This window comes from Mesoplodon mirus (genome assembly GCF_964341445.2).
Source record: "Mesoplodon mirus genome assembly, chromosome: 7".
Classification (NCBI taxonomy): domain Eukaryota; kingdom Metazoa; phylum Chordata; class Mammalia; order Artiodactyla; family Ziphiidae; genus Mesoplodon; species Mesoplodon mirus.
In genome coordinates, this window is record NC_138983.1 from 89,704,243 (window position 1) to 89,722,478 (window position 18,236).

Here is an 18,236-nt window from a genome sequence, read left to right on the forward strand (position 1 = left end):
TTGCAACCATCAGTTGTCTTGGTCCTTCTGACCCCATTCGTTGGTGCTACTTCAGTTCCTTACCCCGTCCCTTCTGACCCTGGGCGGTGAAATCCTCTTTCTGAGGCTGGTCCATGGCAAGTGGCGCCCGAACAGGGACCTGAAGCGTGAAGGCAATTAAAAGGAAAAGAAAGTGCAGGTAAGAGAACCCTTATGCAAAATATGTGTGGCCACGAGTAAAAGTGAAACTAATAGAGGCATAAGGCAACAGTCAGAAGTAAAAGAAGATGGGGCAAAAGGGCTCCAAGGAGCGTGAATTATTTGCTCAGGTTTTACTTTCCATGCTTATAGCTCGGGGTAATAAAGTTTCTACCTCACAGTTGACTGAATTTTGGCAGCATATCCATGATGTATCTCCCTGGTTTCCTGATGGCGGCTCTGTGACACAGAAATCTGGCAGAAAGTTGGAGAAGATTTAAAAAATTATTATGAGTCTCGAGGGCCTACTCATACTGCTGTTGTTACATTTAGTTTGTGGAATCTGATAAAAATATGTTTAGGTTCTTCTCATGATAGTGTTGATTTGAATGTAAAGTCAGAAAAACATAAGCCTCTGACAGAAGACAAGACTGTATTATCAGCTACTGTGTCGCCACTTCCTAAACCAAAAGAGCTAATTAATTTAAATATTTCAGGTGAAGAGGAACATTTTGACTTAACCGATGAGGCTTTTAAACATAAAAGAGAGAGAAAAAAAAACATAAAAGAGAGAATCACCCTGAGGATGATTTTCTAATGGCTATGATAGATAAGTCAGTGAAAAAGCTGCAAATTAGTAAGGACTGTCTTCCTCAAAAATCTACATCTGTAAAAATGGTCAGTCTCTTGCAACGTGCTGTATAAGCAGCAATAAAACGAGGAGAAGATCCTATTTTCTGTTGTCCTGTCATAGAAAGACCTGATCCTAATCATCCTCAACAGGCTATTAGGGAGCATCAGGCTCTTCCTTTTAAAGTTTTGAAAGATTTAAAATCTGCTTGTGCTCAGTATGGGCCCACTGCTCCTTTTACTACTGCTATGGTTGACACTATTGCAGGAGAAGCTCTTTCCCCCGCTGATTGGAAGTCTATTGCACGAGCTTGTTTAAATGGTGGAGGTTATTTAATATGGAAGTTTGATTTTTATGAACGGGCTGCTGAACAAGCAGAAAAGAATGCTACCCATGATATTCCAGTGGATTATCATATGCTGATTGGGGAAGGACCATATATTTCTTTACAAGATCAATTAACTTATACCTTTGTTGCTTATCCTCAAATAAATCATTTGGCATTACAAGGCTGGAGGAAATTACCTTCTACACACAAAACTGAGGATCTTTCAAAAATGAGACAGGGACCTGATGAACCATATGCTGATTTTGTAGATAGATTGTTACAGGCGGTGGGGAGACTCATTGTGGAGATAGATTGTTACAGGCGGTGGGGAGACTCATTGTGGATGGACTCTCTGGTACAATTGTAGTTAAGCAACTTGCTTTTGAAAACGCTAATAATGCATGTCAGGCTGCGATTCGACCTTGGAGAAAACGGGGAACACTGGAGGATTATATTCGCCTTTGTGCAGACCTTGGGCCTGCTTATATACAGGGTGCTGCAGCATTAACTAAAGTGGGGTTTAAAAACAATCAAAAGAGAACAAAGACTAGTTTTCAATGCGGAAAGGCAGGTCATTTTGCTGGAGAATGTGGATCTTTTCATTGTAACCCTGCTCCTTCCTTCCCTACTCAAAAACCTCCAGATGGTCCGAAAATCCCTGGTTTATGCCCTAAATGCAATAGGGGAAAACGTTGGGCACGAGATTGTCGCTCAGTGGCCCACAGGGATGGGACACCACTGTCGGGAAACTCCTCCCGGGGCCTTCCCCGGCCCCAACAAATAGTAGGGGCAACGTCTGTGTATCCTCCTCAAACTATCAATCAGACATTAACCAAAAACAAAAACATACAATATCTTCGCTCTCCAGAGCAACAGCAGGAAGCACAGGACTGGACCTCAGTACCTCCGCCCGATATGTATTAACTCCTGCAATGGGTCCTCAGGCCCTCTCTATGGGCGTCTATGGACCTTTACCCAAGGGTTTGATTGGACTATTATTGGGAAGAAGTAGTGTCGCCATGAAGGGTTTAACTATTATGCCAGGACTCATAGACTCTGAGTACGAAGGAGAAATAAAAATCATGGCACAAACTATTAAAAATATAATAACGATTTCTCCTGGTGATAAAATCGCACAATTGCTACTTTTGCCCTTTGTACCTCATGGACAAATTTTACAACATCAAAAGAGAGAAACAAAGGCTTTTGGATCATCTAGTGCTGCCTACTGGATTCAGAAGATAGGGAAAGAATGTCCAGAAATGAAATGAGCCATGAATGGAAAGGTTTTTTCAGGTTGTTAGACACTGGAGCTGATGTCTCTGTTATGACGCAGATGCACTGGCCTAAACATTGGCCCGTTAGTCCTATTATTACAGAACTTCAAGGAACAGGACAGAGTTCTCCTATGCAAAGTAGTCAGTTATTATTATGGCAAGATAGTGAAGGCCATTCAGGATACTTCCAGCCTTATGTTTTGCCTGGGCTGCCTTTAAACCTCTTGGGCCAAGATATATTAAAGGAAATGGGAGTATTACTTTATAGTCCAAATTCTCATGTCTCTAATATGGTGTTGGATCAAGGATTTCTTCCCACAAAAGGGCTGGGAACAAATCAAAAAGGAACTGTCTATCCTATTGATGTGAAAATAAAAAGTGATAGACAAGGTTTGGGTTTTTCTTAGGGGCCTTGGATTCTCCTCCACTCACTGCTGGTCCAATTACTTGGCTGAGTGATGACCCTGTATGGGTGGACCAATGGCCCCTCACAAAGGAGAAATTAGAAGCTGCAGAACAATTAGTACTGGAACAATTAGGGCATTTAGAAATTTGCAATAGTCCTTGGAATACTCCTATTTTTATTATCAAGAAAAAGTCTGGAAAATAGAGGTTATTACAGGGTCTAAGAGCTGTTAATAAAACTATGCTAATAATGGGAGCTCTTCAACTAGGCCTACCCTCTCCAACAGCCATACCACACAATTATCATCTTTTAGTTATAGATTTAAAGAGTGTTTTTTCACTATTCCTTTGTTTCCTGAAGATAGAAAACATTTTGCTTTTAGCTTGCCTTCCTTAAATTTTAAGGAACCCATGAGGAGATTTCAATGGAAAGTATTGCCTCAGGGCATGGCAAATAGTCCTACATTATGCCAAATATATGTGGCTCAGGCCTTAACTCCTGTGAGAAAAAGGTTTCCAACGTTATATCTCATACATTATATGGATGATATACTTTTAGCCACTGATAATATTTCTTGATTAGAGACTGCTTCCCAATTTTTACAACAATCCTTACAATCATTTGGCCTGGTCATTGCCTCAGAAAAAATTCAAAGACAATCTCCATTTTTCTATTTGGGAAAATATATTGATAACTCTACCATTAGGCCTCAAAAACTGCAAATTCGAGTTGATAATTTAAAAACATTAAATGATTTTCAAAAATTACTTGGAGATATTAATTGGCTAAGGCCTTCCTTAGAACTTACTACTGCTCAGTTAGAGCCTTTATTTGATATTCTTAAAGGTGACTCAGATCCTTCTACTTCACGATCTATGACTCCAGAGGATTTCAAGCTTTCCAAATAGTTAATAGAGCTATCAGCTCTGCACAATTAACTCGAATACATACTCACCTGCCCATGTCTTTAGTTGTTTGTCCAACACCTCATGTGCCTACTGCCATCTTATGGCAAACTGTTGGAATTATTGAATGGATTCGTATGAAAACTACATCCTCTAAAGTTATTAACCCTTATTATGAACTTATTATTAAGTTAATAATGCAAGGTAGAACTAGATGCTTACAACTTATAGGTATAGAACCTTCTCAAATTATTATCCCTTATTCAGTTAGTCAACAAAATTGGCTTTTTCAACATAGTAATGAATGGGGTCTTGTTCTTGCAGGATTTTCAGGTACCTTGGAATGCCATTAGCCTGCTGATAAATTGATCCAATTCAGCAAACTTAACTCTTATATCTTTCCTTCTATAATTAGGCAACAGCCTATTCCTCATGTACCTTTGGTTTTTACAGACGGTTCTTCTTCAGGAGTGGCTACTGTAATCGTTGACGACGGAACAAAACTCATTAAACAAACTTCCTTGACTTCAGCTCCACGTGTTGAACTGTATGCTGTCATTATGGCTTTTAAACATTTGCCTTCTATATCTTTTCATTTGTTTTCTGATAGTAAATATCTTATTAGCTTATTATTTCTTCTGGAGACTGCAACCAGAGGATATACTAATGACCCTGAATTATCATCGTCTTTTCGTTTGCTTCAACAGCTTATTCGTTCCCACGATGGTCCTGTTGCAGCTCTGCATATCGTGCTCATTCTAACTTGTCTGGTCCATTGTCTAAAATGAATGCGACTGCAGATGTTTTAACTCGATCTAAACGTGATCTTTATCCTGTGCATAAAGTTAAAGTTACTCTTCCTCCTCAATCTCTTTTCCCTAAAGCAGGACATATCCCAATTTACCGTCCTCCTCCTTTCCGTTCGTCATGCTGTCAAGAATGGCTAAGGTATTGCATTCATTATCTTCATACTGTTGGTACTCATGGTCCATGTCCTGGACACCCTCATATTATGGTAAGTTATGATCAAACTGCTTCACGAGCAGCACAACAATCGCATGCTTTACACCATCAGTCGGCGGCTACATTACGCAAACAATTTTCCCTTCCTCGTGGAGCCGCCCGACAAATTGTTAAGCAATGCCCACAGTGCTTACCTCACCTTCCTGTTCCACATTATGGTGTTAATCCTCGTGGATTATTACCTAGTCATTTATGGCAAATGGATGTTACTCATATCCCGTCTTTTGGGAAATTACAGTTTGTTCATGTCACTATTGATACTTATTCTGGTTTCCTCTGTGCTACAGCACAGACCCGAGAAGCTACTAAACATGTTATCACTCATTTATCACACTGTTTTGCTTTCATGAACCTTCCCAACATTATTAAAACAGATAATGGGCCCACTCACACTAGTGTTGCTTTTGCAACATTTTGTAATTCATTACAAATTACCAGTATTACAGGCATTCCATGTAACCCTCAAGGACAAGGTATTATACAACGTGCAAATAGACCTTTAAAGCTAACTATTGAAAAAATAAAAATGGGGGAATTATATAGAACAACACTACATAACCTTATAAATCATGCTCTGTTTATTTTAAATTTTCTCACTGTTGACAGGGGAAAGGTTGGTGGCTGAGCCAAGATTGGCCTTTCAATCTCTGGAGGTCCTCGGGAAAGATCCGCTAACCAGCACTTGGCGTGGTCCTGATCCTGTGTTGATTTGGGGACGTGGTCACGTGTGTATATTTCCCAGATCAGCTCCTGGACCTCTCTGGCTTCCTGAGCGCTTGCTTAGTCAAGCAAATAGATGGCTCGCCACAGCTCACAACTAGTTCAGAAGATGAAGAAGCTCTGCATCTCTCCCGAAAATTTGACAGTGTTGATTCAGCAAAAGAAGAAGAAGAGGAGACCACTTGCCAGGACGACTCAAAGGAGTGATGTTCCAACTTGGGGACAAATTAAACAATTGGTTTCACGAGCTCAAGAGTTAGTGAAACAACAGAATAATCCTGTTACACCTGTGACTTTATTTTTGGCTATGTTGGCAACCATTTCATGTGTTCCCTCTGTTAATGCAGCAACTTACTGGGCCTATGTACCTGATCCTCCACTATTAAAACCCATATCTTGGTCTGAAGCAGAGTTTCCTGTATTTTACAATGATACTGTTTATGGGCCTCTTATTGGGAATATAAAACAAATCAATATGTCTGTAAATTATACTAACTGGTTTAGTACCTATCCTGTCTGTCTTAGCCCATTGAATCTGGAAACTGGATGTGTAAAGGCTATTAGTTATGAGCATACAGATGTTTATGAGGGAACGGATCAATCAATTAGTTTGTCAGGCTCTCCAGGCATCCTTCGTTTTACAGGAACCAACATTACTCTTACATGCCCGGCTACCAGCCGACGAGAGGATCTTAAGGATACCACCATTTGCTATAAAAATGGGCAACCTATTAATATTAGAGGTCGAATCTCATACGCCTCACCACTTAGGGATTCCGCTATTACTGTAGCCAAGGTTACAGGTGAAGATTCAGGAAATTATTTGTGTATGAAGCGTTTACTTGGAGGACAAGGGATACTTATGGCTGGACATATGGTTACTATTCTTAAGAGAAAATCAAAAAATCAATTTCCTCCTTTTATGACCATTAACTTTCCTGGATCCAATTTTGAATGTTGCAATGCATCTTGGAATAATAACCAAATATGGTGTACTATAGATTATACCAAGGGGTAAATTCTTATCTCTTCTATTCCCGTCATAGATAGGTTTATCGCATTTCAAAAGAACTGGGATATATGGAAACTAGCTCTAACTTATTCCAATACACCTGTTATAACGTGTTGCTCCTCCATATACACTTTTGATTGGTTCTATTAACATTGGTAATTCTTCCAAAGGAGGATATACTATTAGCTGTGTTCATTGTATTTTTACAGTTGTATGTTCCCTTCTGCAGGGACACAATCTGTGCTTATACTAAAGTAACCCATATATGTTGTGGCGCCTGTACATCTGAGAGAACCTTGGTATGAAGATACTGGAGTACAGGCATGGGTGGAACTCTCTAAAGCCTTGCAGAGAAGGAGACGCTTTATTGGGTGGCTAATAGTAAGTTGACTTGCCTTGGCTGCTCTGTCTGCTACCGCGGCTACTGCCCGTCTTGCTCTTTCACAGAGTATTAATCATGCTCACTTTGCTGATCAATTATCTCAGAATACCAGTCTTGCTTTATCTTTACAAAGTCACATAGATTTACAGATGAGTAACAAGTTAGATGAATTTAAAAACTCAATTTGGGGGACTGGAGATCAGATGGCAGCATTAAAATTGAGGATGCGTTTAGCTTGTCATGAAAAGTATACATGGATTTGTGTTACTCCTTACAAGTACAATGACTGTATTTGGGAATGGGAAAAAGTAAAAATGCATCTGCTGAGTGTTTGGTCAGATAATAATATTAGACTTGATCTTAAGAAATTAAATGCTGAAATTCAGGATATACAAAATGCACATCTTGATGATATTTGGCAAGAAGATGTAATTAAAACTTTACTGGACCATTTAAAGTGGTTAAACCCTCAGTCGTGGATCACTGGAGGGTTGTCAGGATTTATTACCCTGGCCATAATTTGCCTATTATTGATAATAATCTTCTCATGTCTGTTTCGTATCCTCATGCAACAATATACTACTCTCGGCACTACGCTTCATGGAATTATTTTGCAGCAAAAATTAAAAAATAAAAAAAGGGGAACTGAGGGAAACAGTCAGCCTTGAGATCAGGCTACGGACATGCCAGGCATGCCGCCGCTGCTCGAAGGGACTGTCCCTACTTGTTCCCCTCCTTGTTCCATTCCATGGGAGATAAATCACCAGGGCCCAGAAATCAGAAAGAAAGTAAAATGAGACAAGCAAAGCTGTCTCCCCCCTGCACATGCAGGTTATTTTGGATGATTCTGGGCTTATGGGTTTTCTCCCAGGAAAGTAAACCTTGAGCCGAGACAGTCTATAGATAATGTAAACCACCATCTGGCAACCTTCCATTTCTAGTCTATATAATCTGCAACCGGAGCATAATAAAACTTGCCTTGCAACCATCAGTTGTCTTGGTCCTTCTGACCCCATTCGTCGGTGCTGCTTCGGTTCCTTACCCCGTCCCTCCTGACCCTGGGCGGTGAAGTCCTCTTTCTCCGGCTGCTCCGTGGCACATCTGAATAGACGTTTCTGTCTTGCTGTCCTGCACACGTGCCGTCTAGTGACAGGTATTGTGTCTGCTGGTGGTGGTGTACATTCTGTCTTTCCGAAGCGCTGAGGCAGGGCACCTGTTCTGTAGTTGCAGCTGATGCCTGAAGGTATCCTAGCTGACAAATTATTGATGAATGAGAACTTGAATTTCTAAAGATTAGTACTGTTCACCAGAATCTGAGCAAGGAGTCTCAAATGTAATTCTTAGCCAGAATTACATGTTAATGAACCATTTAACAGTGTAAATCGAGGAACATCAGTGTAGGGATTTCTTTTCATTTATTTTTTACCTGTTTGAAATATCAGTTAAAGGTTGGCAGCTTGGTTGCAGACGAACGGTCGTTTGAAGTTCACCAAACTACTTAATGTGGAATAGGATAACAGACTTCCAACGCCCTCAAGGCTGTGACCTTGCAGCCATTTTACACAGCACATCATCATCCTATAGGGATGAACCTTTCCCTGGCCCGAAAAGTAGCCGCTCTGTTGAAGCTTTGCTTATTGTAACAGGCTTTTGTTTCCAGGTTACATGTCTGTGGAAGACTTAATTCTGAATAGAGATATAGATATTACTTGAAACTAATTGTTTTTCTATTATACTCTGCTTTATCAAAAAAGTAAAACATTTAAATTGTGCTACAAAAATTCAGATGCTGTCTTGCGATCTTTAAACAATAAATGAATGATTTGCCCTTAAAAAAAAGAATTAAGCAGTTAAGCTGTTGGTCCCACATCAGACAAATCATCCTTATACCTCCTGTCAATATTGTTAACAGAGACTGTTTTTTTATGAATCCTTATGATCCCGTGATTCTTTCTTTCACGTTTCAGGGCACAGCAGGTGAGAGAGTGGATTTGTTAAACTGGGTGGGTTTATCCTTCTTTTATGCGTTCATTCAATTTTATGTTCATTTACTTACTATACACATATGGCAATAGAAGCTGCTAAAGCAATCATTGCTATTGTGCAAAACAACAAGGCACAGAAGCAGATGTCTTATTTCCGAGATTTCTCCCCCCTGGATTATTGTGATTAAAGATACTTTCCCGCAATTTCCTGGAGAGGACAAGGGGCTACTCGCTGGAGGTTTTTTAATGACTTGGAGAAAGGCTCAAATATGCCCCCATTATGGTAATCCACCCCAGGGGCAAACCACACAAGAATATTATGAATTTTTTTTTTCTACCCTTGCAAAGGTAATACTCAGCTCATTAGAATATGAAAACTATACTGTCAAATTTCAGAATGACATGGATGAAGAAAAGCACCAAAGTGGCATCATATCATGTGTGTTATAGTTGTATTGACTCTATTGACTATGTTGTGTTAACAATGTATTGTATAACTCTATATTGAAAAGGCAAAATGCTGTACCTTATTTCAGAGAAAATAATTATGTTGGCAAACCCCAAATTGTACATTGTAGACGGGTCCTAGGAAAAGAAGATTTAATTCACAGTGGACAAGAGGCTAGCTTCTGTTTTCAGCCATGTGCTATTTCAAGAATTAAACATCATGAATAATACAGGATATAAGAGGAATAGTCTAAAGACGGAAAAGCACATTTTGATTAGGAAAGAGAATTTAAGGCTTAAGTCTTTATTTTTTTTTAAGGAAAACTGCCTTATTACTATGAGATAAGAAAATTGTTTCCTTCTTTTCTTCCTTGCTTTCTTCTTCTTCTTCTTTTCTTTAACCTTTTTTACTTTGGATATTTGGATATTTGACCTCTAAGCTGAGATGACTGGAAATGCCTCCTCTGGGCACTAAATGCTGACACCTCCTGATAAGAGGGAAGCTGCAAAGTAGAAGAATTGAAGGTCAGTATGTTGATGTTGGTCTCCAGCACATTGATGTACATTTGTGTATTGGGGAAGGGGAGTGAAGCTTGAGAGTGGGCCAGTGGGGAGGGGTAAATATTTTGTGATGCTGTCTACCTATGGGCTTATAAAGTTTACAGCTGCATTAGGAGGACAAGCACTGTCATTCGCATGAAAAGTAGGGCAGACGTCAGTTGCAAAAGCTTCTAGCCATACACTTAGGGAAATACATAAATGATACACCTTATTGCATTCACCCATTCACCCTCCCCTGTTCACGCTAATTAGAAATTTCTATCCATTTCAGAGAAGTAACACAACTATCAATCATTTTCCCTGGCACGAATCTTCCAGGAGGAAGAAAATGGAACACGCCTAGCAGCAGAGCTCACGCACTAGCCCATGTGTCTTAGATTTAATATCTGATCACTAGCTGGATTGAAGCCAAGAGGTGGTTCACAAAGTTGCTGCATATTAGAATCACCTGGGGAACTCTGAGACCTCCCCGTGCCCAGGCTCCTCCCTAGACCTACTGAATCAAAATCTCTGGGGCTGGGACCCAGACACCAAAGTTTCTCTTAAAAGCTCTTTAGGGGAAGGGATATGGGAACAGATGTATATGTATAACTGATTCAGTTTGTTATAAAGCAGAAACTAATTTAAAAATATATTTAATACTAAAAAAAAAAAAAAAAAAAAAGCTCTTTAGGTAATTCATACAAGCAGCAAAGCTTGAGAACCAGCCCAATAACGGGAACAAACGTATTTCACACAGATAAAGTGGGGCAATTCATATGTTAAAAGAACATGAATATATATATATATATATTTCTTTTTTTCTCTTTATTCTGTTTGTGTTTCAAATAGGCATTTTTTTTCCTTCTGCAAAAAGCGTTATTGTTTCCATTTGGTCCAAGGCTTGGGAGAAGGCTCCAGGGCAGTTACAAAGCTGCCTAGTGGCTGCAGAGCTGGGCTTCAGGCAGAAGCTCTGACGCCAGAGGGGCTCCTCAGAGGCCGCTGGACTTCAGAGACTCCTGTTTGTGCTCGAGCGTGAGCCTTTCGAAAAGATACTCGCCCAGCACAGCCTGCGGACCAGCCAGCCTGCGGAGGTTGGTCAGGTGGTTGCCCATCTTCTTGATGAGTTTCAGCTGCTCCTCCAGGAAGCGGCTCTCCAGGAAGTCACAGAGGTGGGAGTCTGCGCGGGCAGGACCCAGGGCACGCAGATCCGATAGTGCCTGGTTCAGGTTCTTCTCCCTAAGAATGGCGGCTTGCACAGTGTCCTGGGTTTTACCCCACTCATCTTGAGAAGGCTTCCGCGCATCCTGGAAGAGGGCGCGGCCGCAGCACTTGTTTTGCATTTTCAAGAGTCGCTGGGCGCCCTCACACTTCTCTTCAGCCAGTTGGCGAAAACTGTGGCCCCCATTGTCCAGAGTCCCACTGTTGCTGTGGAAATAGAAGTTTAGAGAGAGGTAAGTGTCCACAGATGCATGTTGAACAGGCGGTGGATGGCGCCCTCCACCTCGATGGAATAATTCTGACGAACCTGGGAACTCGTGGTTGATCAGTGATAAGGAGCTAAGCTCCAAAAACGGTGTTGGCCTGTCCTGGAGGCTGAGGATAGCTGAGTGGCTGATTCCAAAGGTTGCGACAGGAAGAAATGTTGGAGGGTGGTCAGGGGCTGGAGCAAGGAGCGTCCCTGGGTCTGTTCATTCCAAACACTGTTGAAGCCAAAGACAGATCTGCAGGACTGCCGAGTGCACTGCCTCAAATAGGCTTTGATATAAATGAACAAGAAGTCCAAGCAAGGACAGAACTTACCCTTCCCCCCACCAAAATAGCTGGTGATACTAGAATCTAGATCTGGGAAGGGATTCTTCCATTACTTTAACATTCCAAGCCACTAGAGCAGTGGTTCTCAAAGTATGGTCACCTTGTAAGCAAGCAGTACCCTATGGGGCCTTCCTAGGACAGACCCATCCCCCATAGCCTCTGCTGTAGTTCCTCTCTGAAGTCCTCAGATAATAGTATCTCAGGCATATTTCTTGAGTTTTCAGATGCTAAAACCCACCACCCAATGGAAGAAGTTAACTCTTTGATGATCATGAGCACACAGCCCCCAGACCTTCTGGCACCTAAGGATGGATAATGTTACCTGCCCTGTGGCCTCAACATCAGCCAGTCAGATGATTGTGCACGAGCTGATCACGTTCCCTGGGACGTCCCTCCCTCACGTGGCCTTTAAAAATGCTTTGCTGAAATCCTTTGGAGATTTCAGGGTTGTTGGAACACGGGCCACCCCTCTCCTTGCTCGATCCTGCAATAAACCTTTCTCTGCTCCAGACTGCAACCTTTCGGTTTGTTTGGCCTCACTGTGCTTCAGACACACGAACGTGCATTCGGTAACAAGCTGACCAGCTTTACCAGCATCCCCTGATAATGTGTCAGATATTCAAGTTTTAGGGCCCTGTCCCAGCCCTATGGAATCAGCAACTCTAGTGGGGCTCAGTGATCTCTGTTATAACCGGCCCTCCAGATGATTTTTATTCACCTTAAAGTTTGAAAATATCTGCATTGGCAGCTGCCAAAGCGTCCACCAGCAGGTGAAGGGGAGAGACGCCTGGAAAAGATAGGGAGTAGCCAAGGCAAGTACAGCAGCATTTGCCGTGGTGGTAATGGAGAATGCCTTTTCTCCACTGGTTGGCCCAGACGAGTATCTGGGGGCAGTGGCAGGGTTATTTAGGATGCTTTACATTTCAATGTAGAGTGACCTCTGTCCTGGTTTGCCAGGGACTTGCCCTGTGTGAGCACTTAAAATCTCATCCTGGCAAACCCCTTAGCCCTGGATTTGAAAAACTTAGGAAATAACATGAAATTTAGGGGAAACATGATCTAGGTTTTGGGCAAGTCACAAGTGCTCATTAAAGCTAAGCAAGTATGGACAACATCTAGCCTTCTTTACCCCTTTGCAGGAAGGTAAATCTGATTGGGTGAAAGAACTTATTGTTAAGAAATCTTTGTAGAAACATCTCCTTCTGCTTAGTCCGCTGGTTCTCACTTCTGGCTAGACAATGGCATCGTCTGAGGAGATTTTAAATGATTTTATTGGTTTAGGATGACCAACTGTTGGTGTGAGGGTTTTAAAAAAGTGCTTCAGATGATTCTAATGTGCAGCCAAATTTAGGTGCCACTGCTTAAGCTTTTGAACCACTGCTACATATTTTCACCTCATCTTCCTATGAGAATATCCAACTGTAGTTGGTTTGTTTTTTTTTTTTCTTTTTCTTTTCTTAACTGTCTTATAAGATTTACTGTCTTAAATAAGATTGAATGTACAGAAAATCCTGCTAGTCCATCTGGTATAGCTGGATCCTTAGAATAATATCATTAAGATATATACCATTTAAGTATTGTGATTGGCCTTTTAAAAATGAACATATGCATTGAATTAGTACCATCTGTTTTGAAGCTGTCATGTTGGGTAGCTATACCTCTAATCTGCTGCCATTGCTAAATATCTGGACACGTCTTATTAGGAATTGCTTTTAAACATCTTTCGGGGTTAAAACCAAGATTGCTGTATTATTTGTACTGGGACCACAAAAACCTCACAAAGATCCCCCGCTGTACTTTCTACCCCCATCTCTAACCCTTGGCAACTTCTAATCTGTTCTCCATCTCCACAGTTTTGTTATTTTAAGAATAATATGTAAATATCATCATGAATTACTTAATCTTCGGAGATTGGCTTTTTAAAATTTTTCCCTCGGCATCATTCCCTTGAAGTTCATTTCAATTTTTGCACATATTAATAATTTGTTCCTTTTTGTTGCTCAGTAGTATTCTATCATAAGATTTTATCACAATTTGTTTCAACATTCATCCATTGAAAGACATTTGGGTAGTGGCCAGTTTTGGGCTGTTATAAATAAAACTGCTATGAACATTTATGTGTAAGTTTCTGTGGGAACTTAATGAAGTTTTTGTTTCTTTTGGATAAATGCTCAAGAGTACAATTACTGTGTTGTAGGGTGAATCTACTTTTAGGATTAAAAGAGACTGTCAAGCTGTTTCTCAGAGTGGCTAAACCATTTTATTTTCCCACCAGTGATGTGATATCATTTTTCTATGTACTCACCAGCATTTGATGTTGTCACTATCCTTTAATTTTAGTTATTCTCTGATATCTCATTATGGTCTTAATTTGCATTTCCCTAATGGCTAATGATGTTGAGCATCTTTTCATGTGCTTCTTTGCCATGTGTATATTCTCTTCCATGAAATGTCTGTTCCTGTCTTCTGCCTATTTTCTAGTTGGGTTTTTTTAAGTTGTTTGGAGAGTTCTTTGTATATTATAGATACAAGTCATTTGTCTCATGTGGGATTTTCAAATATGTTTTCCCACTGTGTAATTTGAGTTTTCATCCACTTAAAATGATCTTCTATGAAGCATTTTTAACTCATTTTGATGAGATCCAATTTATCAATTTTTGCTTTTATTGATCATACTTTCGGTGTCAAGTCTAAGAATTATTCACGTAGTTCTAGATGCCAAAGATTTTCTCCTATTTTTTTTTCTCAAAATGTCCTGCTTTTACATTGAAGATTATGATCCACTTTGATTTAATTTTTGTGTAAGGTGTGGAGGTTTAGGTTAAGGTTCATTTTTTGTTTGTTTGTTTTTGTGGAGGGATGTCCAACTGTTTCAGTACCATTTTTTGAAAAGTCTATTCTTCCTTGATAGCTTTCACACTGCTGTCAAAAACAAGTTAAATGTATTTATGTCAGTCTATTTCTGGGTTCTGTATTGCATTCCATTGATCTGTGTATCTAACCTCCATCATTACTGCAAAATCTTGAAATTGGGTAGATGAATTCCTCCCATTTTAATCTTCCTTTACAAATTGTTTTAGCTATTCTTCAGCCTCTTCTTACCATATAAATCTTAGAATAAGCTTGTCTATATCCACAAAAACCTTGAGGGCCTTTTAAGAGTAACTCTGTTAAGCCTCTTAACTTGGGGAGAATTGACATCTTTATTATGTTGTGTTTTCTAATCCATGAACAAGGTATGTCTCACTATTTGTTTGGGACTTTTACATTTTTCTTCATCAGCATTTTGTAATTTTCAGTATAGAGGACCTATAAATGTCTTATTGGGCTTATATTTAAGTATTTATTTAGGTCAGTTGTAAATGGCATCACATATTTTTATTTAAGCTTCTACATATTTGTTATTAATATATAATTTGATAAAACTGTGTTGATTTGTACTCTAAAACATTTACAAGGGCTTCCCTGGTGGCGCAGTGGTTGAGGGTCTGTCTGCCGATGCAGGGGACACGGGTTCGTGCCCCGATCCGGGAGGATCCCACATGCCGCGGGGCGGCTGGGCCCGTGAGCCATGGCCGCTGAGCCTGCGTGTCCGGAGCCTGTGCTCAGCAACGGGAGAGGCCACAAAAGTGAGAGGCCCACGTACCGCAAAAAAAAAAAACAACATTTACAAACTAATATTATTTCTCAAGCTTTTTGTGGATTCCTTGGTATTTTCTCCATTTAGATTATCATCTCCTCTTCAGATACCGTTTTACTTTTCCTTATTTAATATAATAGTATATATTACTATTCAACATTCAGTAGGATATATTCCTTCCTATTCAACGTAGTAGGAATAGTCCTTTTATCTTTTAAATAAATGTTTTAAAAATTTAACTTTTAAATTTATGTATTTATTTATTTTTGCTTTATTTTCTTACTAGAACTTCCATTAATATATTTAATAAAAGTGGTGAGGGCAGATATCGGTGCCTTGTTTCTGATCTTACAGAGAAAGCATTCAGTCTTTTACAGTTAAATATAATGTCGGTATAGGTTGTAGATCCTCTTGATGAGTTTCAGTATGTTCCTTTTCAATTCCTAGTTTGCTTGGGGTTTTTTTTCTTCTTTTTTATAATTTTTTAATTTTATTATTATTTTTTTACAACCTTATTGGAGTATAATTGCTTCACAATGGTGTGTTAGTTTCTGTTTTATAACAAAGTGAATCAGTTATACATATACATATGTTCCCATATCTCTTCCCTCTTGCGTCTCCCTCCCTCCCACCCTCCCTATCCCACCCCTCCAGGCAGTCACAAAGCACCGAGCTGATCTCCCTGTGCTATGAGGCTGCTTCCCACTAGCTATCTACCTTACGTTTGGTAGTGTATATATGTCCATGCCTCTCTCTCGCTTTGTCACAGCTTACCCTTTCCCCTCCCCATATTCTCAAGTCCATTCTCAAGTAGGTCTGTGTCTTTATTCCTGTTTTACCCCTAGGTTCTTCATGACCTATTTTTTCTTAGATTCCATATATATGTGTTAGCATACAGTATTTGTCTTTCTCTTTCTGACTTACTTCACTCTGTATGACAGACTCTAGGTCTATCCACCTCATTACAAATAGCTCAATTTTGTTTTTTTTATGGCTGAGTAATATGTCATTGTATATATGTGCCAAATCATGAATGGGATTGGATTTTGTCAAATGCTTTCTCTGCATTAATGGATAGGATCACATGACTTTTCCCCCTTAATCTATTGGATATGGTGGATTACATTGTTTGATTTTCAAATATTTAACCAACTTTGCATAACTGGAATAAATACCACTTGGTCATGATATATTATTCTTTTTATATATTTCTGGATTTAATTTGCTAATATCTGGCTGAAGATTTTTACAGGCAATTTCATAAAACATATTGGTCTATAGTCTTCTTCTTTTTATACTATTCCTGTCTGGTTTTGGTATCAAGGTAATACTGGCTTCATAAAATTAATTAGGAACGGTTCCCTCTACTTCTATTTCTTATCAAATCATGTAAAATTGGTTTTCATTCTTTAAGTCTTGGGTAAAAGTGAAACATCTAAGCCTGAATATTTCTTTTGGGAGTTTTTGTATGAAAGATCAGTGTTTCTAATGGTTACAGGAAAATTGAGATTATCTATTTCATCTTGGCTGAGTTTGGGTAGTTTTGGGTGTAGAAGAATTGGCCCATTTCATCTACATTTTTGAATTTAGAGTGTAGACTTGTTCATAATAACTTGTCCCTTATTAACCTGCAGGATATGTCATGGTATCCCTGGTTGCATATCTGATATCTGTGATTTGTGCCATCTCAGTTTTTACCTTTATCAGTCTTGCTAGATCTTTATTGATTAAATTGTTTACTTCCAAGAACCAGCCTTTTGTTTCATTGATTTCCCCCCCCCCATTTTCCTGTTTTCAGTTTCATGGATTTCTGTTTCATCTTTATTATTTCCTTCTTTCTGCTTGTTTAGTGTTTTTTCCTCTTCCTTTTTTAGTATTGTAATATAGAAAATGAGATTATTGCTTTGAAATATTTTATTTCCCAATTTAGTTCTATAAACTTCCCTTTTAGCATTACTTTCACTTCATTCCACAAACTTTGATCCGTTATATCTCCATTTTCTTTTATTCTATGCATTACAAATTTTTTCCTTGACGCTGTCTTTTTTACCCATGAGTTCTTTGGAATTGTGATGTTTAGTTTTCATGTGATTGAAGATTCTCCTGTTGTCTTTCTGTTATTGATTTCTAGTCTGATTCCATTATGGCTAGAGAACATACTCTCTATGATTTTAATTCTTTTAAATCTGCTAATGTTTTTTTATCACCCAGTATATGGTGTATGAGTGAATGTTCCACGGACACTTGAATATGTATTCTGCTCTTATTGAGTGTGTTCTTTAAATGTCAGTTATGTCCTGTTGATTGATGATGTTTTCAGCTCTTCCATATCCTTGCTGATTTTTCTGTCTGGTAGTTCTATAAATTGCTGTGTTGACGTCTCCAATAATAATTGTGGATTTAAAATTTTCTCCTTTTACTACGTTTTTCAGTGTTTGCTTCATGTATTTTGAAGTTCTGTTGTTTGGTGCACACACATTTCGTATCACTAGGTCATCTAGGTGGATTATTCCTGTTATCTTTATGTAATGACCCTGTTTGCCCCTAATAATTTCCTTTGCTCTGAAATCTCCTTTATCTGATATTAATTTATCCATTCCTGCTTTTTCTGATTAATGTTCACATGATATATCATTTTCATCCTTTTACTCTGAACTACCTATATCATGATGTTTAAAGTAAGCTTCTTATAGACAGTGTATACTTGGATCATGCTTGTGAGTTTTTAATCTACTCTTCCAATCTCTGTCTTTGACTTGGTTACTTAGATCATTTACAGTGAATGTAATTATTGCTATGTTAAAGATTAGGTCTACCATTTTATTTTTTGTTTTGTCTTTTACCTTAGTTTCTCAATCTTATGTTTCTCTTATTTTGCCTTCTTGTGGGTTAAACATTTTTTAATAAGCCCACTTTAATTTACTTATTTATAATCATGTGTGTATACT

The 18,236-nt window shown here is 39.1% G+C and overlaps 1 protein-coding gene and 1 pseudogene across 2 annotated transcripts in view; one reads left to right on the forward strand and one right to left on the reverse strand.

Moving 5' to 3' along the window:
- The window catches only part of LOC309808866 (centrosomal protein of 78 kDa-like), a 1,034,926-nt pseudogene that overhangs the window by 295,717 nt on the left and 720,973 nt on the right, over window positions 1-18,236 (forward strand). The window lies entirely within an intron of this gene.
- Window positions 10,798-12,214, reverse strand: LOC309808043 (ferritin light chain-like; the record flags this gene model as incomplete). The annotated part of the gene is made up of 2 exons (XM_082628052.1): window positions 10,798-11,261; window positions 12,189-12,214. The coding sequence occupies 2 exons, from the start codon at window positions 12,212-12,214 to the stop codon at window positions 10,826-10,828; spliced, it is 462 nt and encodes a 153-aa protein (XP_082484178.1). The 3' UTR covers window positions 10,798-10,825.